This window comes from Anomaloglossus baeobatrachus, chromosome 2, assembly GCF_048569485.1.
Source record: "Anomaloglossus baeobatrachus isolate aAnoBae1 chromosome 2, aAnoBae1.hap1, whole genome shotgun sequence".
Taxonomy (NCBI): Eukaryota; Metazoa; Chordata; class Amphibia; order Anura; family Aromobatidae; genus Anomaloglossus; species Anomaloglossus baeobatrachus.
The window spans coordinates 757722670-757749309 of record NC_134354.1 but is presented as its reverse complement, the minus strand read 5'-3'; the positions used below and the strand labels follow the sequence as shown (position 1 = coordinate 757749309).

Sequence of the window (26640 nt, the reverse complement as noted above, 5' to 3'; positions counted from 1 at the left end):
TTGTATTTACCTTTTGCAGGACTGAAGAAACCGCAGGCATTCTGCAAAAAAGGCAAATCTTATTATATCCCGTTGCCATGGTTACCGCAAGTTAACCGATCCACTGCCGGAGAGGAGTTTTCTTGTGGTGATACAGTATGACTAATGTCTAAAAAAAAAAAAAAAACGCAAAAGGATGAAAGTCAGAATTGTTCATATTTTTCTTTGCTTATATTTTTAGCTCACATGAAACAATTCCAATTTTACACCTTATTGCTCAGATCGTGGAGTGCCCTTTCAACATTAGTATTACTTGATTGGGGTATATTCACACTAAACCTTCATGTTTTTTAATCATTTTTGTTCTCAACATGAGAAGTTATAACATTCTTCAAATCACTTTTTTAAAATAAAAATAAATAAATCTTTATTTTTATATAGCGCTAACATATTCCACAGCGCTTCACAGTCATCAGGAACACTGTCCCCATTGGGGCTCACAATCTAAATTCCCTATTTGTATGTATTTGGAGTGTGGGAGGAAACCTGAGGAAACCCATGGCGCACAACATCGCTAGGACCTGTCACACGTACTTACCTGCCTAGCCACGACGCTGTGACCGGCGAACCGCCTTCTTTCTAAGGGGGCAGTTTGTGCGGCGTCACAGCGACGTCACACGGCAGCCGTCCAATACAAGCGGAGGGGCGGAAAGCAGCCGAAGATAAGACACGCCCACCTCGTTGCTGGAGGACGGAGGTACGGTGTTTTTCGTTATTCCTGCGGTGTCACACATAGCAATGTGTGCTGCCACAGGAACGACAAACAACCTGCGTCCTGCAACAGCAACAATATTTGGGATTTGAACGACGCGTCAACGATAAGGTAAGTAATTTTGATCGTTAACAGTCGTTCGTAGCTGTGAAACGCAACGACGACGCTAACGAGGCCGGATGTGCGTCACGAATTCCGTGACCCCAATGATATCTCGTTAGCGATGTCACAGCATGTGAAGCCCGCTTTAGTGACACAGGAGCTGAGTGCTGACCCATCACTGCCATCATCTGTACTCCAAATGAATAAGTTCTGATATCAATGCAGATGAAGGCAGGAAAATAGACTGGGTTAAAGCTGAGGTTTGGAAGCCACTTACAACTTTCATAACTTTCCATGGTCATCAGTATCATACAATACCTATAATTAGAGAGATATTCATCCCAGAAATTACCTACAACAAGGTTAAGCTCAGGAATACAAAGCATGTATTGCCCTCAAAAATATTCCATGAACATGATATGATAAACAATTCATTTTTATTGATTAAAAACTATACAGATATCTTTAAAAACAAATACATAGAACAGGCAAATGAGGGAGAGGACATAATTGGGTATAGGTATTGCTTTATAAAATATACAATGGTCATATATCTCTCAAATCATGAACATATGTGCTATACACAAAGTATGTTGGCAGCCAACAAAATATAAGGGGTTAAATAACAAGTCAAAACCCGCACCAACACTTCACAGTAAAGGCCAATATTTATAGTGTAGAATAAAGTGCCAGGTGCATAAACGTATAGCAGGCGCAGCACATACATATAATGAGGTAGTATAATGATAGCAGCAAGAGAAGTGCAGAGACAATCAAAATTGATCAAACCATATCCAGAAAGTGATTGCCAAACGCTCACCAACACTCCAACGACCGTTTCGCTACCGCTTCGTCAGGGAGTCATATACAGAAAGTGATTGCCAAACCCTCACCAACACTCCAACGACCGTTTCGCTACCGCTTAGTCAGGGAGTCATATACAGAAAGTGATTGCCAAACCCTCACCAACACTCCAACGACCGTTTCGCTACCGCTTAGTCAGGGAGTCATATACAGAAAGTGATTGCCAAACCCTCACCAACACTCCAATGACCGTTTCGCTACCGCTGAGTCCTCTCCCTCATTTGTCTGTTCTATGTATTTGTTTTTAAAGATATGTGTATAGTTTTTAATCAATAAAAATTAATTGTTTATCAGTATCATGGCCTGGACAACTCCATTTCAGTTTCAGCAAATAAATATTTGCTCGTTGTATAATTGAAAGTTATGGATTTTCCAATACCCTTTTTTAATTCTGCATGGGTTTTAAGATCTCTGCTTCATTTCACTCGGTAGCAACCGTCATTGTTTACTTCCAGTGCATAAAAGCCTGTCCTCTGTGACAGGAGCCGGTGAGAATCCAGCGTTATAATCATTGTGTAGAGCCCGGCGTCTGTCACTCACACGAGTATGAGATATCCACTGGAGGTAAACAATGACGGTTGCCATCATTTGACAGCAAGCAGAGATCTTAAAAGCCTAGAAGGTAAACTTGAAGGTTATTTTTTGTTTTTCTTTGAGGAAGAAAAGGGGCAAATAATCCAACTTTCCTGTACTGGAGACACACACTTACGCAAAGCTTGTGAACACACGCAGGCCCATTTTGTTTGAAAAAAAACCCATGGCGCCAGGTCCTCGCCTTTGGATACGGCAGTAATGGACCAAATTGTTTAGATCTTGACATTAATTGTAGTAAACGGTGGCAGAACCCAAGGCGCCATCTGTTCTGAGCCACCACCTGCTGTACCTAATGGAGAAAGAGCCATGGGCGAGCATTTGTCTCCTGTGTCCGCTGCTGCCTCCATCATCAGAGGGTTTTTACATCTTGCAGTGTGACACCTGGTGTTGTAGCCACGGATGATGCACTCTTTTTGGAATAGGTTTTAGGAAAGGTTTATAAATTGTTGCATAAGCCCCAATCTCAGTGCCACCATAATTGGAGTAGCCACACAAGCACGCATTAGGACAACCCCATAAATAGTGGTTGCTCGTTCCTATAAACATACCCCGTGTGAAGAAAACCAATATGTCCTGACATATAGTAAGTGCAAAAATTAAAATTCCCCCGGGGGGTTATAGTTTTGGTCTTCCAAAATGGGGACCTTTTTGGAACCCAATAGTCTCTAGGGCCTGTGTAGCGCTGGCATCGCTCCCATCCCCGCAGGGACACACAATTACCGCTGTGGCTGGCTCTCACCACGCTACCCGGCATCCCTACAATCCTACACGTGGGTGTTTCCCCTTCCCTTGGCCTGTATGCATGGCACAGGTCCTCCGGGAGTACTACTAGGGTGTGCGCGTGTCACGCTGCCTTTCTCTTAAAGGCCCACTTTGTTATTCCTGAGAAGTGCCTTTCAACCTATCACTGAGAGGCACTGGGTACTTAAGGCACACTCCCACTAGGGGAGGTGCCTGATCAACATGTTGAGTTAGGGGTTCTGTGCCCTAGCCGGCTAGTTGTCAGGTCCCTTTGTCCGCTGTGCTTCCATTACCGTGTGTCCGTCCTCCACGGCCATGCCACCATCCTCAGCTACCCTGGAGGCCCTTCCTACACTAAAGACTGTGCCTGTCCATCCTGGCCGTGCCACCAGCCTTAGCTACCCCAGTGGTCCTACCTACACTAGAGACTGTGCCTGTCCATCCCAGCCGTGCCACTAGCTTCTTCTACCCAGAAGGCCCTTGCTATACTAGAGACTGTGTCCATCCACCTCAGCTGTGCCACCAGCCTCAGTTACCGCGCAAGTCCTTTCTACACTAGTGGCTGTGTTCGCTTGTCCACGTGTCCGTCCCTGCCCTAGGAGTCAGCTGCCACAGTCCCGGTCACTGCCCTGGGAGTGGCACCTGGCGTCTGCCTTGCGGTGGGCGCTTAGTCAAGCCCCTCTCCCTAAGGGTAAGCCTGCGTCTTCCTTTGGTCCATTGGGTTCTGTGGAGAGTGTTACAGCCCGAGTGTGACTCCAAACATTGCACCCACTATAGTTTCGCCCTAGTGTTTCCCTCATGAACGGGGTCATGGTGCCCCAATAAGGGTGTCACTCTGCAGACATTTTTGCGCTATTCCATCACTGTTTTCCTGTCCTTTCTTAGCAGGAGATGGCTCCTTTCTTGAGATGAGTGAGTACAGTCATGGGTTAACGTCTTTCCTTGGCCGTCTGTTCCTTTATAGATTTTCTCCGCTCCTGTTGTTTATATGATTACTGCGCCTGTCACTTATGGCTACGACTCGGCTCTCTGCTGTGTTTTATACTGACCTCATCTGCGCCTGTAATGTACGGCCACTTCCAGCCAAAATGGAGCTGTAAACTGTGAAGATGTTATCTGCAGGGCCGCCATTGTAACTTTACAGCAGGGCCCTGACAGCTGCAGGTGCGTAATATCCTCTTTGCCTCGGCAGCATTATTACGGACGGACGTATATAACGTTTATATGGGATCTGCATTGTGCTGGTGCAGGTCTGAGCTCAGGAGCCCAATCAAGGACCCCTTGTCTGTAAGGTAGAAAAGGACATTTCTGGATAGATCGTATGTAGACATTAATGAGGATGGTGATATTATTTTTTTCCATATCATTTTTACCATCTAAAAAAAAAAATGCAACTAGAAAACCAACAATAAAAAAAATATTTCTTAAATTTTACCCTTTAATAATCACTTTCAAAACCCCTCATTCACTCCAAGCCATGATCCATACTCTCTGGGGTCCTATGAGCCGAGGAATCCTCTCATTGTTGGTTGCAAGGGGTCCGGCTGGTAAGACCCCCCCACTCAGGACCAATGGCTCAAAGTCCCTTAGGCCTGCGACACACATCCGTGCCTCCGGTACGTGTTTGGTACGTTTTCGCACGTACCGGCGGCACGGAGACATGTTGACAAATGTTAACCTATGGGAGAAGGCACACACACGTAAAATTACACGGAACGTGTGTCCGTGTGGTTAGTACGTGTGTGCGTTTTCCCACACGGCCGACATGTTCGTTTTTGGCGGTCAGCACGCAGGCACGGACCTGCTAAAGTCAATGGGCCCGTGCCTGCACGGACGGCACACGTAGCATGTCCGTGTGCTACACGTACCGTCTGTGTGCGTTTTTAAACGAGCGATGTCGGGCTTTTTTTTTTTTTTTTGTTAAATGTCAGTATACTTACCTTTTTTTCTGCTGTTCTCAGTCATCATCCCTTTGGTGCTCGGTCTGTATCTTCCCCTGTCGCATACTCACCGATCCCCGATCACCAGCGCGGCGAAGAACAGCTGTTCCAAAGATACGCGGCTTCAATTAATTTGAAAAAGCCGTCCGCTCATTAATCAATCTAGTATTCCCTGCTTCCCCCACCCATAAGCGCCTATGATTGGTTGCAGTTAGACACGCCCACACGCTGAGTGACAGCTGTGTCACTGCAACCAATCACAGCCACCGGTGGGCGAGTCTATACTGTGCAGTAAAATAAATAAATAATTAATTTAAAAAAAACGACGTGCGGTCCCCCCCAATTTTGATACCAGCCAGGGTAAAGCCATACGGCTGAAGGCTGGTATTCTCATGATGGGGAGCTCCATGTTATGGGGAGCCCCCCAGCCTAACAATATCAGCCAGCAGCCACCCAGAATTGCCGCATCCATTAGATGCGACAGTCCTGGTACTGTACCCGGCTCATCCCGAAGTGCCCTGGTGCATTGGCAATCGGGGTAATAAGGAGTTAATGGCAGCAACCCATAGCTGCCACTGAGTCCAAGATTAATCATGGCAGGCGTCTCCCCGAGATACCTTCCATGAGTAATCTGTAAGTTAAAGGAAATAAACACATACACCCGAAAAAATCCTTTATTTGCAATAATAAACACTAACAAATACCCTCATTCACCACTTTATTTAACCCCAAAAACCCATCCATGTCCGGCGTAATCCACGGAGGTCCCGCGTCGCTTCCAGCTCTGCTACATGAAGGTGACAGGAGCTGCAGCAGAACACTCCTGTGAGCTCCACGCAGCAACTGAGGTGAGTAGCGCGATAAGCGCTGACGTCACTCAGGTAACTCGCGGCCACCGCTGGATCCTCCAACTGTGACAGCAAGTCGCTCGAGTGACAGCGATGAAGTCACAGGTGAGTTGCGGTCTCGGGGGGAGGACTCCAGCTGGCCGCGGGTAACCTGAGTGACGGCAGCGCTAATCGCACTGCTCACTTCAGTCACTCAGGGGATTAGCGGTCACTGGTGAGTCCTTCACGGGTGACCGCTAATCAGTACGCGACAGACACAGAGCCGCGGTATGACAATGAAGTCGGGTGAAGTTCACCCGAGTTCATTCTCATCGCGCAACTCTGTCTGCTGTCAGCCGACATGTATCAACGACATTGTGCATCACACACGGAACATTGCGCACGGACATTACACGTACGCATACACAGCCATTCCACACGCACACACGGCAAGCATACGCCATCACACAGATGTCAAAGGTACCAGAGAAACGCCCATAAAACACGGTACACGGACCCGAAAAACGGAACGTGAGACACGTACGGTTATTTTGCGGAAGTGTGTTTTAGGCCTTATGTGGATGAAGCATCACTGAGCATGTGTGACCACTGCTCCATGACCTGTCTATAACACCTAGCGGACAGCAGGGGTCGCACATGCTCAGTAGCACTTCTCAGTGATGGGATCCCTCAGAGATCATACTTTTATCACCTATCCTGTGGATACATGACATATTGTCTATTTTGAATCAACATTTTGAAAGGGAATATAATCCTCAGAAAATAACATCATGTTAAATGTATTTATTTTTTTAATTGTTATACTGTTTTCCTCAGTTTTCTATGTCACTAGAAACCTTAAAATTCACAATGGTCATTAGGCCTAATGCTACACTCACACTTCATGTTGTGTACATATGACTTTTCAGCAGTATCATTATTCGCACAAACAGGGTTATATTGAAAGGCAACTTCTAAATACAGTAAATGCCACCATTTACAGTGTAGAACACAGGATCCACCATTTACACAAGCTGATGTCACAGCTCACCTCCTCTTCCTGTACAATTACTGATAACACTTCTATATACAGTAGATAACACAGGATACACCATTCACAATAGTTGATGTCACAGCTCACCTCATCCTCCTCCTGTACAATGACTGAAAACTCCTTTTATATACAATACAAAACACAGGTTCCACCATTCACAACAGATGATGTACAGCTCACCTCCTCCTCCTCCTACACAATGACTGATAACACTTCTATATAGAGTAGATAACACAGGATCCACCATTCACAATAGGTGATAACACTTTTCCCTTTCTCCTCCTCCTGTACAATGACTGAAATCTCCTTTATATACAATACAAAACACAGGATCCACCACTCACAATAGATGATGTTATAGCTCACCTCCTCCTCCTGTACAATGACTAATAACACTTCTATATACAGTAGATAACACAGGATCAACCATTCACAATAGGCAATGTCACAGCTCACTTTCTCTACCTCCTGTACAATAACTGATAACTTCTATAAACAGTTCATAACACAAAATCCACCATTCACAATAGGTGATGTCACAGCTCACCTCCTCCCCCGGTACAATGACTGATAACTCCTTGATATACAGTAGATAACATAGGATCCGCCACTCACAGTAAGTGGTCACAGCTCACCTCCCCCTCCACCTATACAATGACTGATGAAAACTCTATATTCAGTAGATAAAACAGGATTCACCATTCACAATAGATGAGGTCACAGCTCACCCCCACCTTCTGTACAATGACTGATAACACCTCTATATACAGTAGATAACACAGGATCCACCATTCCCAATAGGTGATGTCACAGCTCACCTCTTCCCCCTCTTGTACAATGACTGAAAACTCCTCCCACTTTTTAAGGATTGACCACAGGTTTTCAATGGACAATGGTACTGAGATCTGGGAAGTTTTCTGTCCATAAACTCAAAATATCTCTGTTTTGTTCACTAATCCCCTTAGTTATCACTTTTGCTATGTGCCAAGGTCCCATCATCGTGGAAAAATCATTGTCCATCACCTACTGGCCCCGGGATAGTCGGGAGAAGCTGCTCTTGGAGGATGTTGTGATCCCATTCTTTATTGTATATTGGTAGTGATCTTAGGTGAAATTAGGCTACTTTCACACATCAGTTTTTTTCCATCAGGCACAATCCGGAATAAAACGGGTTAAACGGATCCGGTACCGCATCCGTTTTATCCCCATAGATTTGCATTGTTACCGGATTGTACCTGATGGCTTTGCGTTGCATCCGTTTTTTTCCGGATGCGGCAAAATTTATCAAAGCGGCGGCCGGAGGCAACGTGTCTTGCAACGTTTTTTTGTCCGGCAAAAAAAACCGCATCGCGCCGGATACGTCGCGATACGGCGTGTTTTACAATGAAAGCCTATGGACGCCGGATCCAGCGCAATGCGGTAAAAAAAGGATGCGGCTGCCGGATCCGTTTTTGTAAACTGCGCATGCACCAAATTAATTAAAAAAGCTGATCCTTCAAAAAAAAGGACAAACCGGATGCAAAAACGGATGCAAACCGTATCCACCGGATCCGGTTTTGTACGCATCCGGCATAACGGATCCGTTAAAAACCGGATCCGGTGGATACGGTTTTACATTTTTTTGCCGGATCCTTTGGATCAGGAAACAAAAGGATTGTGCCTGAATGCAGAAAACTGATGTGTGAAAGTAGCCTTAGGCTATGTGCGCTTGGTAGGTATTTGCAGGAGAAATCTTTGCCCCATTTTTGCATATTTTGGAAGGAGAAACGCTCTGTAACCTAGATGTGATTCTGCCGTTTTTTAATGAGTTTTTTACATGCATTTTTAGTGCAGATTTTTTTCCCTATCATTAGTATGAGTGAAATCTGCAGCAAAACCACTGAAAGAATTGACATGCGGCAGAATTAAATTTGCAAGGAAAAAAAATCTGCAAGGAAAAAAAAAAATCTGCAATGTGTGTATGAGACCTCAGGATTCTCATTCACTTTGCTGGAACTAGGAAATCCTTAAGGTTTTTTACAAATCTGCGCAGAAAAAAATGCCACAAAACCGCAGTGCGCAGACAGTGTTTTTTTTGCAGAGTAATTTTTCTTGTTTCTTGGCCTCTGCTGCATAATTGAGTGATAATTACGAGGATGTCTGCCAGAGCGGCTCATTTTACAGCGTGATCCCGGCACCTCCCGGATACCTTTATTTCCTCACCAGTCATTTATTCATTTATTTCTTTTTTCTTATCTAGTTCGAAACCGAAATTCAGAAGATTTCCGAAGCCTACGAGAGTCTGGTGAAGTCGTCTTCCAAGAGGGAAGCGTTAGATAAGGCCATGAAAAATAAGCTGGAGGGTGAAATCCGGAGGCTGCACGACTTCAACCTGGACCTGAGAGGTAACCGGCTCCTGATCTGCCGCTCCATCCTGATGCCGTAACGCGCAAGTGTAGCGATATTTCCCATTACCATTGTTCAGATAGCTATGTACATTAATGGAGTATACTGGTGACCTCCATATACAGTTGAAACCAGAAGTTTCCCCCCACTGTCTGTAAAGACACAGCTGCAGGTTTTTCCCTCCTCTCTCTATCCAGACACATCTGCAGGTTTTTCCCTCCACTCTCTATAAAGACACATCTGCACGTTTTTTTCTCCTCTCTCTACAGACACATCTGCAGGTTTTTTCCCTCCGCTCTCTATACAGACACATTTGCAGGTTTTTTCCCTTCGCTCTCTATAAAGACACATCTGCAGGTTTTTCCCTCCACTCTATACAGACACATCTGCAGGTTTTTCCTTCCGCTCTCTATACAGACACATCTGCAGGTTTTAACCTCCACTCTCTATAAAGACATGTCTGCAGGTTTTTCCTCCGCTCTCTATACAGACACATCAGCATGTTTTAACCTCCACCCTCTATAAAGACACATCTGCAGGTTTTTCCCTCCGCTCTCTATACAGACACATCTGCAGGTTTTTCCCTCCGCTCTCTATACAGACACATCTGCAGGTTTTTTCCTCCGTTCTCTATACAGATACAGCTGCAGGTTTTTCCCTCCACTCTCTATACAGACACATCTGCAGGTTTTTCCCTCCGCTCTCTATAAAGACACATCTGCAGGTTTTTTCCCTTTGGTCACTATAAAGACACATCTGCAGGTTTTTCCCTCCGCTCTCTATAAAGACACATCTGCAGGTTTTTTCCCTCCCTCTCTATAAGGACACATCTGCAGGGTTTTTGCCTCCCTCTCTAAAAACGCTCATCTGCAGGTTTTTCCCTCCGCTCTCTATAAAGACACATCTGCAGGTTTTTTCCCTCCCTCTCTATAAGGACACATCTGCAGGGTTTTTGCCTCCCTCTCTAAAAACTTCTCATCTGCAGGTTTTTCCCTCCGCTCTCTATAAAGACACATCTGCAGGCTTTTCCCTCTGCTCTCTATAAAGACACATCTGCAGGTTTTTCTCACTATGTGACATGAGATCAGAATAAATATTTTCTGTTTTAGGTTAATTAGGAAACAAAATTATTTATATTTCCCAAATGCAAGAATAATGAGAGAGAACATGTTTTAAGACATTTTTATTACTTTCTGCAAAGTCAAAATTTACATACACTAAGAGTGCTATGCCTTTAAATAATATGGGACCGCCCATATGATGATGTCATGTTTTTGGAAGCTTCTAATAGGTTTATTGACAACAACTGAGTGAATTAGAGACACACCTGTGGATGTATTTTAATGAACAACTGAAACACACTGCTTCTTTGTAGCATCATGGGAAAGTCAAAAGAAATCAGCCAAGATCTGAGGAGGAGAATTGTGGACTTGCACAAGTCTGGTTCATCCATGGGTGCAATTTCCAGATACTTGAAGATGCTTTGTTCATCCATCTGTACAAACAATTATACGCAAGTACAAACAATATGGGAATGTCCAGCCATCATATTGCTTAGGAAGGGAATTATCGACTTGTGCATGTCTGGATCGTCTTTGGGTGCAATTCTGGATTCAACTGTATTTCTTACATTGGATATCATAGATGGGAATCCATCACTAAGGACCACCCTCTATGAGCCAGAACAGGGTGCCACTGTGTAAAAATGTATTTGGCCCACTAGGCGCAAACATACATTACATAGTTGGCTATGCATATGAACGGATGGCAGATAATACTACTTCATACTTGTGATACACACTTCTGAAGGGACACAATACTTGCAGCAGAGCCCTTCATTTTAGAGCTGCGATTGTCGGTGGGGTACACTTGCGTCCTATGGGGTGCCTGATGACAGAGAACACTCAGAACTCATGTTTAGTCACTGGCGGACACAGACAGAAAAGGGCCCCTGTGCAAGAACAATATATGGCCCTTTTAAGCCAAGAAACTCATCAAAATGCACAATTTCTCCTGCTTTGGAGGCAGTAATGGCCCCCTGACCTCTTGTACCACCACTGTACTGCCGCACAGGTTGCAGCAATGATATGTCCGTTGTGAACCGGCTTCATGGATAGAGTCTGTTTGTACTTTATTATTTGCTGAGAGAGAAAGCGCTTGTCTGTTTTTTCTGCTTCAAGCCATCGCTAAACTAGAGCGAGTCGTAGGCCTCAGGCCTTAACCTCCATGTTGGTAGCTGCCCCTCTGTTTCTGCTTCTGTCACCGGGCGACGCCGCACCTTTGTGACTGAGCGGTTCAATTCTCTGGGATTTCTGGTGCCATCCAGGCAGGAAGCTTGGGGTTGTTCATTATATAATCTCCTGAAAACCCGTGTCTCACTGCCAGTTATAGGTTCTGCTTAACCTGGTTCACACCTCTGTCCTCTGCTCCTGTTATGCGAATGTTGATTTCTGTTTCTGAGAGGGAGAGAAAGACCAGAAGTTAATTTAAGCTCCATCTGGGCATGCCCAGACTAAAAAGACTGATCCATCGCCGGATTGCGTCATATGACGGCTACCGACGGATTCCGGCACCCATAGGCTTCCATTATACAACCCAATGGACGCCAATGTATCCGTCGGCTTCCATTTTTTGCTGTTAACAAAAAAACGCTACATTTCACGTTGTTCCCGCCTGACGGTCTGTCACTAAACGACTGATCCGTCACGTGCATGCAACGCAATACCATCAGTCACAATCCGTCGCTAATACAAGTCTTTGGGGAAAAAACGTAATCGTGCAAAATATTTTGCAGGATACCGTATTTCCTCATGGCAACGGATTGCAACTGAAGGAAAAAAAACGGAAGCGTGAAAGCAGCCTTATCCTTACTAGAGATGAGCGAACCTGAGGTTGGGTGTTCACACCGAACACAGACTTTACAAGAAACAACAGAGTTCAAGTTCTGATGCTTTACGTACGCAAACCACTCGCGTGACCATCGCTGTGCTCGGGTGCACTCGGTGCTCGGCCCGCTGCGAGCCACTTGCAGTGTTTGGTCAGTTCTTTCTGGGGGTAACAACAATGTGATTGGATGTAGTGTGCACCCAAAAACAAAAATGGTAAAACCCTGCCCACCCGCCCCCGGTAATGATCTGTTTATGGCTGGCTGCATGTGAGCGGAGACCAGAACTGCCCCATTAGTGACTTCCATTGGTGGTCAGGTCAAACCGAATTTCAAAAGACTGGCTGCACCTGCTGAACCGAACTTCATCTGTAATCCTTACTTTTTGGTTTTGATCCAGGAACCTGACTATTAGGCCAGAGTCACACTTGCGAGTGCCTCGCATTGAATCACCCGGCATGGACTCACACTCTCCGGACAGGAGCGTCTCAGCTGCATAGACATACATGCAACCGACCCGCTCCTGTCAGGAGAGTGCGAGTCCGTGCCGGATGATTCAATGAGAGACTCGCGCGAGTTACACGCGAAGGCACTCGCAAGTGTGACTCTGGCCTTACCTGCTGCATCGGCCAACAGCCACTCAGTGGACTCAACCCAGGGCACCCTTAGGGTACCTTCACACTTTAGCGATGCAGCAGCGATCCGACCAGCGATCTGACCTGGTCAGGATCGCTGCTGCATCGCTACATGGTCGCTGGTGAGCTGTCAAACAGGCAGATCTCACCAGTGACCAGTGAACAGCCCCCAGCCAGCAGCGACGTGCAAGCGACGCTGCGCTTGTACGGAGCCGGCGTCTGGAAGCTGCGGACACTGGTAACTAAGGTAAACATCGGGTATGGTTACCCGATGTTTACATTAGTTACCAGCGCACACCGCTTAGCTTAGCGCTGGCTCCTTGCTCTCCTAGCTACAGTACGCATCGGGTTAATTAACCCGATGTGTACAGCAGCTACATGTGCAGAGAGCCGGAGCCGGCAGCACAGGTAGCATGAGAGCTGCGGAGGCTGGTAACTAAGGTAAATATCGGGTAACCACCTTGGTTACCCGATGTTTATCTTGGTTACAGCTTACCGCAGCTGCCAGATGCCGGGTCCTGCTCCCTGCTCGCTTCATTTGTCGCTCTCTCGCTGTCACACACAGCGATCTGTGTGTCACAGCGGGAGAGCGGCTTTGAAGAAAACGAACCAGGGCTGTGTGTAACGAGCAGCGATCTCGCAGCAGGGGCCAGATCGCTGCTTAGTGTCACACACAGCGAGATCGCTAATGAGGTCACTGCTGCGTCACCAAAAAACATGACTCAGCAGCGATCTCGGCAGCGAGCTCGCTGTGTGTGAAGCACCCCTTAACCTCTGTCCAGATTCCTGTACAGTGGTTAAAGAGTGAAAGCCAGGGTTCCCTTGGGACCTGATAAATGAACTGTATAGTGCAAAGATTGTTTGTTGAAATCCTATTTAGTGCTACAAACAGAGCTACTTTACCCTTAATGTAGTCATATGAGCGTTTGCTAGAGCAAGGTCACGACATCACTTGCACCAAGGTCACACTGTATGATCCAGACTTGGCTCACTGATCCTCTGTCCACTCTACGCCACCTACTAGAGGCCAGCGGGCTTTCAGTGCAGCTTCCTGACACCTACTAAATTCTGGTGCTGCACATTACTGTTAGGGTCAATTTGTTCTCCATGTTCTGTAAAATCTATAAGTACTGTCTGCTATAAGAAAGTAGAGATGAGCGAGGAGAGAGACCATCCGTGGCGCAGAACAAACAGCAATAAAAGCCACATTGTATCCATCAGAAAAAGTATCAGTGGTTTGCCAATTAATAAAACAATATAAAGCGCAGCTCCCTGCTATGGGCACATTACCCTTCCCATGATAGTTTGCAGGTTAATGAACTGTGCCTTAAAGTAACTGCACGTCATCACGATTACAATGGTTCATAGCGTGAACCTCTGCAAACAGGAAGCTTAGCAGCAGTGCAACATCCGATTAATCAGGGGGAGCCGTCCTCTCCTGCCAAGCATTGTAGCACAAGGTTGTGGCGTCCTCGCAGCCATCACCCGTGATCATCTGTCCTGAAACCAACATTGTACCCCTTCATTATAAGCATTCACAGGGGTGGCAGTATCCCACCCATCACTTAGCTTAAAAGGCTTGGAATCGTCGATCCTCATATATATATATATATATATATATATATATATATATATATATATATATATATATATATGTATATATATTTATTTATTTACTGTACGTACATACATACTACTTATAAAAACACAAAAAGTTTGGGATTTTTGGCTTTCAGGTAAAATTTAGGGGGAAACTTGAAAGGTTTTATCATAAAAGTCGGGCATTTATGAAGAAGCAGCAATGGTGATTTCCTCATCTCAAACAATTTATTGAAACAAAAGCCAACACCAGGGGTGGGTACCGTATACCCAGGGCCGGATTAAGGTTGGTGGGGGCCCCTGGGCAGAAAATCTGGTGGGGGCCCCATAAACGTTAACATTTTTAGCCATAACAGTAGAGCACGAACTGTAGCATTTAGATATAAATTTAATGAACATTTATCTTCTCCTGTTCTGCCACATTCAGATTTACAGGACTACAATACAGACACAGTCCAGGATCACTCACAGCCGTCACTTATACACACAGTACAATACAGATACAGTCCAGGATCACTCACAGCCGTCACTTATACACACAGTACAATACAGACACAGTCCAGGATCACTCACAGCCGTCACTTATACACACAGTACAATACAGATACAGTCCAGGATCACTCACAGCCGTCACTTATACACACAGTACAATACAGACACAGTCCAGGATCACTCACAGCCGTCACTTATACACACAGTACAATACAGACACAGTCCAGGATCACTCACAGCCGTCACTTATACACACAGTACAATACAGACACAGTCCAGGATCACTCACAGCCGTCACTTATACACACAGTACAATACAGATACAGTCCAGGATCACTCACAGCCGTCACTTATACACACAGTACAATACAGACACAGTCCAGGATCACTCACAGCCGTCACTTATACACACAGTACAATACAGATACAGTCCAGGATCACTCACAGCCGTCACTTATACACACAGTACAATACAGACACAGTCCAGGATCACTCACAGCCGTCACTTATACACACAGTACAATACAGACACAGTCCAGGATCACTCACAGCCGTCACTTATACACACAGTACAATACAGACACAGTCCAGGATCACTCACAGCCGTCACTTATACACACAGTACAATACAGACACAGTCCAGGATCACTCACAGCCGTCACTTATACACACAGTACAATACAGACACAGTCCAGGATCACTCACAGCCGTCACTTATACACACAGTACAATACAGATACAGTCCAGGATCACTCACAGCCGTCACTTATACACACAGTACAATACAGACACAGTCCAGGATCACTCACAGCCGTCACTTATACACACAGTACAATACAGACACAGTCCAGGATCACTCACAGCAGTCACTTATACACACAGTACAATACAGACACAGTCCAGGATCACTCACAGCCGTCACTTATACACACAGTACAATACAGATACAGTCCAGGATCACTCACAGCCGTCACTTATACACACAGTACAATACAGACACAGTCCAGGATCACTCACAGCAGTCACTTATACACACACAGTACAATACAGACACAGTCCAGGATCACTCACAGCAGTCACTTATACACACACAGTACAATACAGACACAGTCCAGGATCACTCACAGCCGTCACTTATACACACAGTACAATACAGACACAGTCCAGGATCACTCACAGCCGTCACTTATACACACAGTACAATACAGATACAGTCCAGGATCACTCACAGCCGTCACTTATACACACAGTACAATACAGATACGGTCCAGGATCACTCACAGCCGTCACTTATACACACAGTACAATACAGATACAGTCCAGGATCACTCACAGCCGTCACTTATACACACAGTACAATACAGATACGGTCCAGGATCACTCACAGCCGTCACTTATACACAGAAAGTAGAGTTACTCACATATTTTTTTATTCATCCCAATGTTAAGGCAGCCAGGGTCGGCTCCAGGTTTTTGTGGTCCCCGGTTGAGTCTCAGTGGGCCCCATCCACACACAGACACGCACATACACATACAGGCATGCGTACATATACATATTTGAAGACAATTTCACAAAAATACATTTAAACAGACAAATATATGCACAGTCATATACACTGACATACATGCAGACACAGACGCATTACAGGTGTTAATATAGAGAAGTCACAAGCAGCCTCACTCCCCTCCCCCGCCTGTTTCCGTCCAGCTCCTCCAGGACATGTGGCTGTGTTGCATGATGGCCATCACTAACAGACATGACTGCACACCATGCACACTGACACAGCACTTCTGTATATACATCACAGGAGGGGCTAGGGCCTACAATATATACATTACAGGAGGGGCAGGGGGCATAGACGTTACTGGGGGGCATAGATGTTGCTGGAGTGGCAAACAGCTCTGGTGGCGTACACATTACTGGGATGGGTGGCTTAGCGCTCTGGGGTGCCGCACAGACTGCTCTGATTCATATATACACACACACACACAGCTCTGCTTCACACACACACACACACACACACACAGCTCTGCTTCACACACAGCTCTGCTTCACACACAGCTCTGCTTCACACACACACACACACAGCTGCTTCACTCACACAGCTGCTTCACACACACAGCTCTGCTTCACACACACACAGCTCTGCTTCACACACACAACTCTGCTTCACACACACAACTCTGCTTCACACACACACACACACACAGCTCTGCTTCACACACACACAGAGCTCTGCTTCACACACACACACACACAGAGCTCTGCTTCACACACACACACACAGCTCTGCTTCACACACACACAGCTCTGCTTCACACACACAGCTCTGCTTCACACACACAGCTCTGCTTCACACACACACAGCTCTGCTTCACACACACAACTCTGCTTCACACACACAACTCTGCTTCACACACACACACACACACAGCTCTGCTTCACACACACACAGAGCTCTGCTTCACACACACACACACACAGAGCTCTGCTTCACACACACACACACAGCTCTGCTTCACACACACACAGCTCTGCTTCACACACACACAGCTCTGCTTCACACACACACACAGCTGCTTCACACACACAGCTCTGCTTCACACACACACACAGCTCTGCTTCACACACACACAGCTCTGCTTCACACACACACAGCTCTGCTTCACACACACACACAGCTGCTTCACACACACAGCTCTGCTTCACACACACACACAGCTCTGCTTCACACACACACACAAACTCTGCTTCACACACACACACACAGCTCTGCTTCACACACACACACAGCTCTGCTTCACACACACACAGAGCTCTGCTTCACACACACACACACACAGCTCTGCTTCACACACACACACACACAGCTCTGCTTCACACACACAGCTCTGTTTCACACACACACAGCTCTGCTTCACACACACACACAGCTGCTTCACACACACACACACAGCTGCTTCACACACACAGCTCTGCTTCACACACACACACACACAAACTCTGCTTCACACACACACACACACACAACTCTGCTTCACACACACACAGCTCTGCTTCACACACACACACAGCTCTGCTTCACACACACACACAGCTCTGCTTCACACACACACACAGCTCTGCTTCACACACACACACATACACACAGAGCTCTGCTTCACACACATACACACACACACACAGCTCTGCTTCACACACACACACACACACACAGCTCTGCTTCACACACACACACACAGCTCTGCTTCACACACACAGCTCTGCTTCACACACACAGCTCTGCTTCACACACACAGCTCTGCTTCACACACACAGCTCTGCTTCACACACACACACAGACACAGCTCTGCTTCACACACACACACACAGCTCTGCTTCTCACACACACAGCTCTGCTTCACACACACACAGCTCTGCTTCACACACACACAGCTCTGCTTCACACACACACAGCTCTGCTTCACACACACACAGCTCTGCTTCACACACACACACAGCTCTGCTTCTCACACACACAGCTCTGCTTCACACACACACAGCTCTGCTTCACACACACACAGCTCTGCTTCACACACACACAGCTCTGTTTTACACACAGCGCTCTGTTTCACACACAGCTCTGTTTCACACACACACACACAGCTCTGTTTCACACACACACACACAGCTCTGTTTCACACACACACACAGCTCTGTTTCACACACACACACAGCTCTGTTTCACACACACACACAGCTCTGTTTCACACACACACACAGCTCTGTTTCACACACACACACAGCTCTGTTTCACACACACACACACACACACACAGCTCTGTTTCACACACACACACACACACACAGCTCTGTTTCTCACACACACAGCTGTTTTTCACACACACACAGCTCTGTTTCACACACACACACACACACACACACACACAGCTCTGTTTCACACACACACACACACACACAGCTGTTTCTCACACACACACAGCTCTGCTTCTCACACACACAGCTCTGCTTCACACACACACAGCTCTGCTTCACACACACACAGCTCTGCTTCACACACACACAGCTCTGTTTCACACACACACACACAGCTCTGTTTCACACACACACACACAGCTCTGTTTCACACACACACACAGCTCTGTTTCACACACACACACAGCTCTGTTTCACACACACACACACACACACACAGCTCTGTTTCACACACACACAGCTCTGTTTCACACACACACACACACACAGCTCTGTTTCACACACACACACAGCTCTGTTTCACACACACACACAGCTCTGTTTCACACACACACACACACACACAGCTCTGTTTCACACACACACACAGCTCTGTTTCACACACACACACACACACACACAGCTCTGTTTCACACACACACACAGCTCTGTTTCACACACACACACAGCTCTGTTTCACACACACACACACAGCTCTGTTTCTCACACACACAGCTGTTTCTCACACACACAGCTGTTTCTCACACACACACACAGCTCTGTTTCACACACACACACACACACACACAGCTGTTTCTCACACACACACACACACACACACACACAGCTCTGTTTCTCTCACACACACACAGCTCTGCTTCACACACCACACATCTTTCTTCAGCTCTGCCCTTACCTGCTCTGATGCCATCCTCCTGCTGCTCCGGTATAGGCCGCCGTCCTCCTGCTGCTGTTCCGGTGCCGCGGCCATCCTTCTGCTCCGGTGAGTCTCCTCTGCTGGCCTTCTCATATGCGGCCGCGGCACCGGCTTTCTCATATGCGGCCGCGGCACCGGCCTTCTCATATGCGGCCGCGGCACCGGTCTTCTCATCCGCGGCCGCGGCACCGGTCTTCTCATCCGCGGCGGCGGTCTGCTGTGACGGCCGCGGCGGCGGTCTGCTGTGACGGCCGCGGCGGCGGTCTGCTGTGACGGCCGCGGCGGCGGTCTGCTGTGACGGCCGCGGCGGCGGTCTGCTGTGACGGCCGCGGCGGCGGTCTGCTGTGACGGCCGCGGCGGCGGTCTGCTGTGACGGCCGCGGTCTGCTGTGACGGCCGTGGCATTGGACCCTGCAGCAGAGCAGGGAGCAGGCATACCTTTGACCCCGGAAGTACAAACTACTTCCGGGGTCAATCAGCGTCCGGCGCCCGCAGTTTGTTTTTGCGTCTTAGAGACGCAGATACAAATAAATGTAGGTGCGCGCACCCCCCCCTCCCCCCCCGAAAACACAGCTGATTTATTAGACTGTCTTTACGGAGGGGGAGAGGGTGTGAAGAAAAAAAAAAATTGCTGACGGGTGGCAAGTATGGCCCTGGTGGTGGGGGCCCCCTTGGAAGCTCTGATGGTGGGGGCCCCGGGGCTGAAGCCCCGCCTGCCCCGCCTATAATCCGGCCCTGCGTATACCCCACAAAATGTGTGTCTCAATAACTTGTCATGTGACCTTTAGCATCTGATATCGATGTCTCTTTCTGATCACAATTTGAGTTATTGTCTGCGGAGGCATGGCATCCCCTTCTTCTTGAAGGGCAGCCCTCAGGTTATTGAGGTTCTGGGGAAGAGAGCTACGGCCTCTACACGGTGACTGAGCTGAGCCCATAGGTTTTCTATGGGCTTTAGGTCTGGAGAAAGTCCCGGCGGCTCCATTTGAGGTCCCCCAGTCTCCAGCAGACGTTCCCTAATGATGCGACCTCAATGAGCTGGAGCACTGTCATCCATGAAGATAAAATGATGCCAGTGTTGGTCATACATAGGCACAATGTCTGGATTATTGATGCTATTCCAGTAGTAGAGGCTGTCACTGTACCATTTACACTATGTACAGCCATTCTGTACTGACTAGACACACACTGGCCAACGCTGTAACACCACCACTATCAAAGGCTCGTCTGGTGACAACAGTGGCTGATGCATACTCTACTTAACGTCTCAAAATCGTTGGCGGCCATCATTTCCTCTCAGCTTGAATCGACTGCCATCAGTGAACAACTTTGAGACCACTTGTCCCTCGTCCAGCGTAGATGATGCCTGTGCCTGGTGGTGCGGTCAGGTAGCTTGCAGGTCATCTAGCACGTAGACCACGCTGACATAAATGGTTTTGAATGGTCTGACGTGACACTTAGGTACCTCTCACCTCCCTTAAATGTGCCTGGAGTTGTGTGGCATTCATCTAGTTGTGAAGGGCATTGTTCACAATGAAACAGTCATCAGTGTGCGATGTGGCCAAAGGACGTCAACTTCTCTGCCTTTCTGTAACTCTTCCAGTCTCTCTGTATCTCTGTACAACCTGCTGGTGACACTCTGTGACACTCTAATCTCAGTAACCACTTCTGTCTGAGAACATCATGCTTGAAGCCTCGCAATGGTGCCATGCTGATAATCAATTGTTAGGTGTCGTCTTAAGGCCGCTTTACACGCTGCGATCTCGCTAGCGAGATCGCTAGCGAGCGTACCCGCCCCCGTCGGTTGTGCATCACGGCCACATCGCTGCCCGTGGCGCACAACCTCGTTAGGAACAGTCACATGTACTTACCTGCCTAGCGACGTCGCTGTGACCGGTGCCGCCTCCTTTCTAAGAGGGCGGTTCGTTCGGCGTCACAGCAACGTCACTAAGTGGCCGCCCAATAGAAGCGGAGGGGCGGAGATGAGCGGGACGGACATCCCGCCCACCTCCTTCCTCATTGCTGGCGGCCGCAGGTAAGGAGATGTTCCTCGTTCCTGCGGTGTCACACATAGCGATGTGTGTTGCCGCAGGAACGACGAACAACATCGTACCTGCAGAAGCAACGATAATTAGGAATAGAACGACGCGTCAACGATCAACGATTAGGTGAGTATTTTTGCTCGTTAGCGGTCGCTCGTACGTTTCACACGCAACGACGTCGCTAATGAGGCCAGATGCGCGTCACAAACTCCGTGACCCCAACGACATCTCGTTTGCGATGTCGTTGCGTGTAAAGCGGCCTTTAGTCTCATGATATCAACATGTTCACATCATGATGAGAAGGGCTGTTTAAAGGGAATCTGTCACCATGTTTTCGCTCTCCCATCTGACAGCAGCATAATGTAGAGACAGAGATCCTGATTCCAGCGATGTGTCACTTACTGAGCTGTTTTCTGTCATTTTGATAAAAAAAATGTTTTCTCTGCTGGAGATCTAGCAGTTATTCAGAGCTCATGAATTTGCTGGACTACCAGGGAACACCCCAAGTAGTCCTGTAATGGTAATCTTCTGATGATTAAACAGTGATTTTATCAAAACTATACTAAGAAGCCCATTAAGGGACACATTGCTGGAATTAGGATCTCTGCCCCTACGTCATGCTGCTCTCAGATTAGGTGGAAAAACCTGCTGACAGATTCCATTTAATATCAATTGTAACTGAAGCCTGAAATCTATTGGCCAAAAATAAGAGGGGATTTCGATCGAGATTATTATTAATAATAATAATCTTTATTTCTATAGCGCCAACATATTCCGCAGTGCTTTACAATTCAGGAGGATCATATACAAACCAGTAACAGTAACAGTTATAGAACATACAATATTTAGTGGGAAAAAAGACAACCCTGCTCGTGAGAGCTTACAATCTACAAGAGATTAGTATTTCCAGCCAGGGCTGTTAGTCAAGATTTGCAGATGTGTCCTTCCAATCTTTTGTCCTCTTTCAACACATCCGAATATGTGTGGGGGCTTGATGATCAACTTTGAAAAAACAAACAATTTTACCATACTCTGTTGGGAGATGTTTGTGCTATATGTGTCTATAGGTGGCCACGACGTAAATTGCAGTCTGTTGGGAAGTTTGCTCGAAGATTGCGATAATATACTGGATTTATATATTGAGAAATTGGGGTCCTTTAAAGGGAACTTGTCAGTCGTTTCATGCTGTTTAAGCTATGGGGAGCATGAATTTATAGTTGGAAGAGCTGGGGACTATGGGCGGTGATGAAACTAGTCCAGCTCCGCCCCTTCCAGGTGATTGACAGATCTTTCCAATGTGTGCACTTAGCAGCTGAAAAAAGCTAAAAAAGTGGATTACAACTGTGCAAACTCCCTTTGAGACAACCCCCCTTCCCCAGACGTATGTCCCATCCTAAATAACAAGTCCAGCCTGGAGCGGAGCTCCTCTCATTAGCCCGTCAGGTCAGGGAATACTCTTTCCAGCCCCTAATCTTTCGTTCTGGTTTCCTGTCTTTGTGTAGATCGGCTGGAGACCGCCAACAGGCAGCTGGCCAACAGAGAGTATAATGGACATGAGGACGCATCGGAAGACGGCCACTACGCCTTGAAAAGTGAGTGCTGTAGCTTTAGATTTTCGGATAAGCAACCGAAATAAAACTTTCTCCTAAATCTACTGTGACTATAAAGCAATGTGCACAATGCATTGGAAAATTGAGGAAGGGTTTTAGTTCTTTTACTATATTTCCTAGCGTGCTGGTTTTGCAGGGTTTGTAGTATGCAGCAGGCAGGGGTGCAAGCATTGGGGTTGCAGAGGCCGCCGTCACCCCCGGGTGTGGTGCCAGACAGCGTCCGGTGACCCGTCTGCACCATGTCTCTAAATTGCACACAATGATTCAATGGAGCCACAAATCTACAATGAAAATTCAAGCGAAGAAGGAAATCCGGTAATGAGAAGGAGGCTTGTGACAACGACGCAAAAAAAGTTGGTTAAGGCTGTATGCACACGCTGCAGTTTTGTTGTCACAAAAAAAGTTGCACCTTTGAGACATCAAAACTGCACCAAAAACTGGAAAAGTAAAAACAAAACGCTTGCAATGATGCTGCGTTTTTCATGTGTTTTTGTCAAGTCTGATTTTGAGGCGTTTTTTATGTGAAAAATAGTGATGGTCGGACCGGACTGTAAAGTCTGACCCCCCGTGGGTTCAAAGATCAGGCACTCGGGAGATAAAAAAAATGAAGTAAAAAATAAGGAGAGTGCGCTATACTTACCTCTCTGGCTCGGCTGTAACTGCTCCTACAACCGCTCATTCTTCTTCTAGGGCTGCTCATTTGGCTCATGCATTTTCACTGCTTAGCCCCAACCACCGACATCTGTGATTGGTTGCAGTCAGACGCACCCGCACCCTGAGTGACAGCGTGTCTGACGCTTCCAATCACAGGTGCTGTGTTCGAGTCTATATCGTACAGTAAAAATTAATAAATAAATTGGCATAGGATCACCCCATAATATGATACCCAGCACAGATAAAGCCTCTTTAGGCTACAGGCTGCAGCCCCCAGCTGTGCGCTTATCTTTGCTGTGTATAAAACTAAGAGGAACCGCATGCAGCTTTTTTTTTAAATTATTTAAATAAATAACTTTAAAAAACAGAGTGCGGTTCCCCCGCTCAATTTTGATGCCCAGCCATGATAAAACCCGACAGCTGGGGGCTCATATTCTCATGCTGGGGAGACCCATGGTTATTGGGAACCCCCCAGCCTAAAAATAGCAGCCTGCAGCCACCTTGAATTGTTGCATCCGTTAGATATGACAATCCCAGCAGTTTACGCAGCCCATCCCAATTACCCTGGTGCAGTGGCAATCGGGGTAATAAGGAGTTAATGGCAGCCCACAGCTGTAACTAATCCCTCGATTAGCAATGAGGAGGGTCTATTAGACCCCCCCATGACTAATCTGTAAGTGAAAAGAAATAAACACAAACACCAAAAATTTCTTTCTGTTTAATAAAAGACAAAAAAACATCTTCTTTCACCACTTTATTAACCCCTACAACACCCCTGCAGGTCCGACATAATCCACACGAGATACCACAACGATTTGAGCACTGCTAAATCTGAATTCACACCGAGTGGCCATAGAACATGACTGCCCGCTGTGATGCTGAAAAGCTTAGCTCTGGCACACCCAAACGAGAAAGAAACAGATATGTTGGTCCAAAAATTATTTTTATTATTTTTATTATTATTATAATTCTTCACTCATTTGCAAAATATCGAATTGTAACCTTCATTCATTTCATGAACGTTTTCGGCATTAAATAGCCTTTATCAAAAAATTAGGTCTGCATAAACAAAATACTAGAATTAACAGTCAGTATATATGTATTTTTTAAGATCCATATATAACATCATTTTGATTACAATAACAGTCGCCACTGGTTCATAATAATATAATAGAACGAAAAAGTATAGGTGTATCATGAAAAATGACTGCCCGCTGTGATGTTCAGGCAGAGACTGAGTGAACCGCGTGATGAGCCCCCAGCTGTCTGCTTTATCTTGGCAGGGTATCAAAATGGGGAGGGGGGGGGAGAATGGGATTGCGCGCAGTTTTTTAATTATTTATTTAAATAATTTTTTAAAAAAATGCATGCAGTTTTTTCTATTTTTATACAAGAGAACAGCACGGCTGGGGGCTGCAGCCTGTGGCTGTATGCTTTACCTGTGCTGGGTATCATAATATGGAGAGACCTTACGCCAATCTTTTAATTTATTTTATGGTACATTATAGACCCGCAGACCTGGTCTGTGATTGGAGGTGTCAGATAGATAGGCTCTCACTCAGCGTGGGGACGCATCTGACTGCAACCACAGACACCAGTGTGCGGGGAGAGCAGTGCATATTCAATGAAGGTAATGAGAGGCCTGGGAAGTGAATGAGTGGCCGCGGAAGCAGTTACAGCCGCGACGGTAACTTGATAAGTATGAAGCGCTGGCTCCTACCCCTTTGCACCGGATTCTAGTCCCCATAGATGATATGGGGGATCGGCATCCAACCAGATCCCATCACTAGTAAGAAACGCAGGGACAAAACGCAAAACTATAGAACATGCTGCAGTTTATTTGTAAGAAGTTTGTGACAAACTGCAGACAAAAAAAAACTGCAATGTGCGCACAGCAAATCTGAATTCTCATAGACTTTGCTGGGAAGTCAAAAGCGAGAACTTTCCAACAACAAAACTGCACCAAAAACGCAACGTGTGCATATAGCCTTAATGTATCCAAATTGTAAAAACACAATTAGACAGGAACATCAAAGATATGACAAGGGACACCCCTCTTACGATGTCTGTTTGCCTTAAAGGTCTTGTCCCCTTTCAGAAAATCTAAAAAAAAAATTGCACTTTAATTAGTGTCCCTGGGTCCTATGCTGAGACTCTGGCACTGCTCCCGGTGTTGTCTGAAATGATGACGTCACATCGACAGCAGCCAATCAGTGAACTCAGTGGCTTTGATGGGGTGTTCGGTCTACAGGGTTAGAGCCTCTGAGCTCTCTGATTGGCTGTCACGCTGGTGACAATGTCATCAGTGCCACAGCCAATAACTGACACCGGAAGCTGCGGGGACAGTCAGGAAAGATCAGTTTGTGTGTTTTTCATAACCAACTGCAGCCAGGGAACAAGATTTTCTGAAAATGGACAACCCCTTTAATGAGTCTTATGGACTGGGTTGCCTTCTTGTGTTCTGGCAAGAAATCTGTATTGGTCAATATCTAATGTACCTTATAGCAGGGGCTTTAATTTTCTAACATCCAATTCTCCTAAATTACGAATAAAGGATATTATTCTCTATACCTGCAGCCACCACTAGGGGGAGCTTACTGCAGACACTGTTTAAGTAAGCTCCTAAGCTCCCCTAGAGGTGGCTGCAGGTATACAGAATAAATACGAATCTCCACTTATTCCTCTGGGAACAAGTGGAGATTCGTGTTACATGGTGTGAAATAAATGGCTTTATACGAGAGTTCACTATGCTGCGAAGTTAAAGCAACACTCCGCCTAAGCTCTGTATATACTG

At 46.5% G+C, this 26640-nt stretch overlaps 1 protein-coding gene across 4 annotated transcripts in view; it reads left to right on the top strand.

The window, feature by feature from the left end:
* AMOTL1 (angiomotin like 1) overlaps positions 1–26640 on the top strand; it is a 237271-nt gene that overhangs the window by 182142 nt on the left and 28489 nt on the right. For all 4 annotated transcript variants that reach the window (XM_075337490.1, XM_075337493.1, XM_075337491.1 and 1 more), the window contains 2 exons: positions 9113–9257; positions 23085–23174. In XM_075337490.1, coding sequence (XP_075193605.1) covers positions 9113–9257; positions 23085–23174 — 235 coding nt within the window. The remainder of the gene's footprint in view (positions 1–9112; positions 9258–23084; positions 23175–26640) is intronic.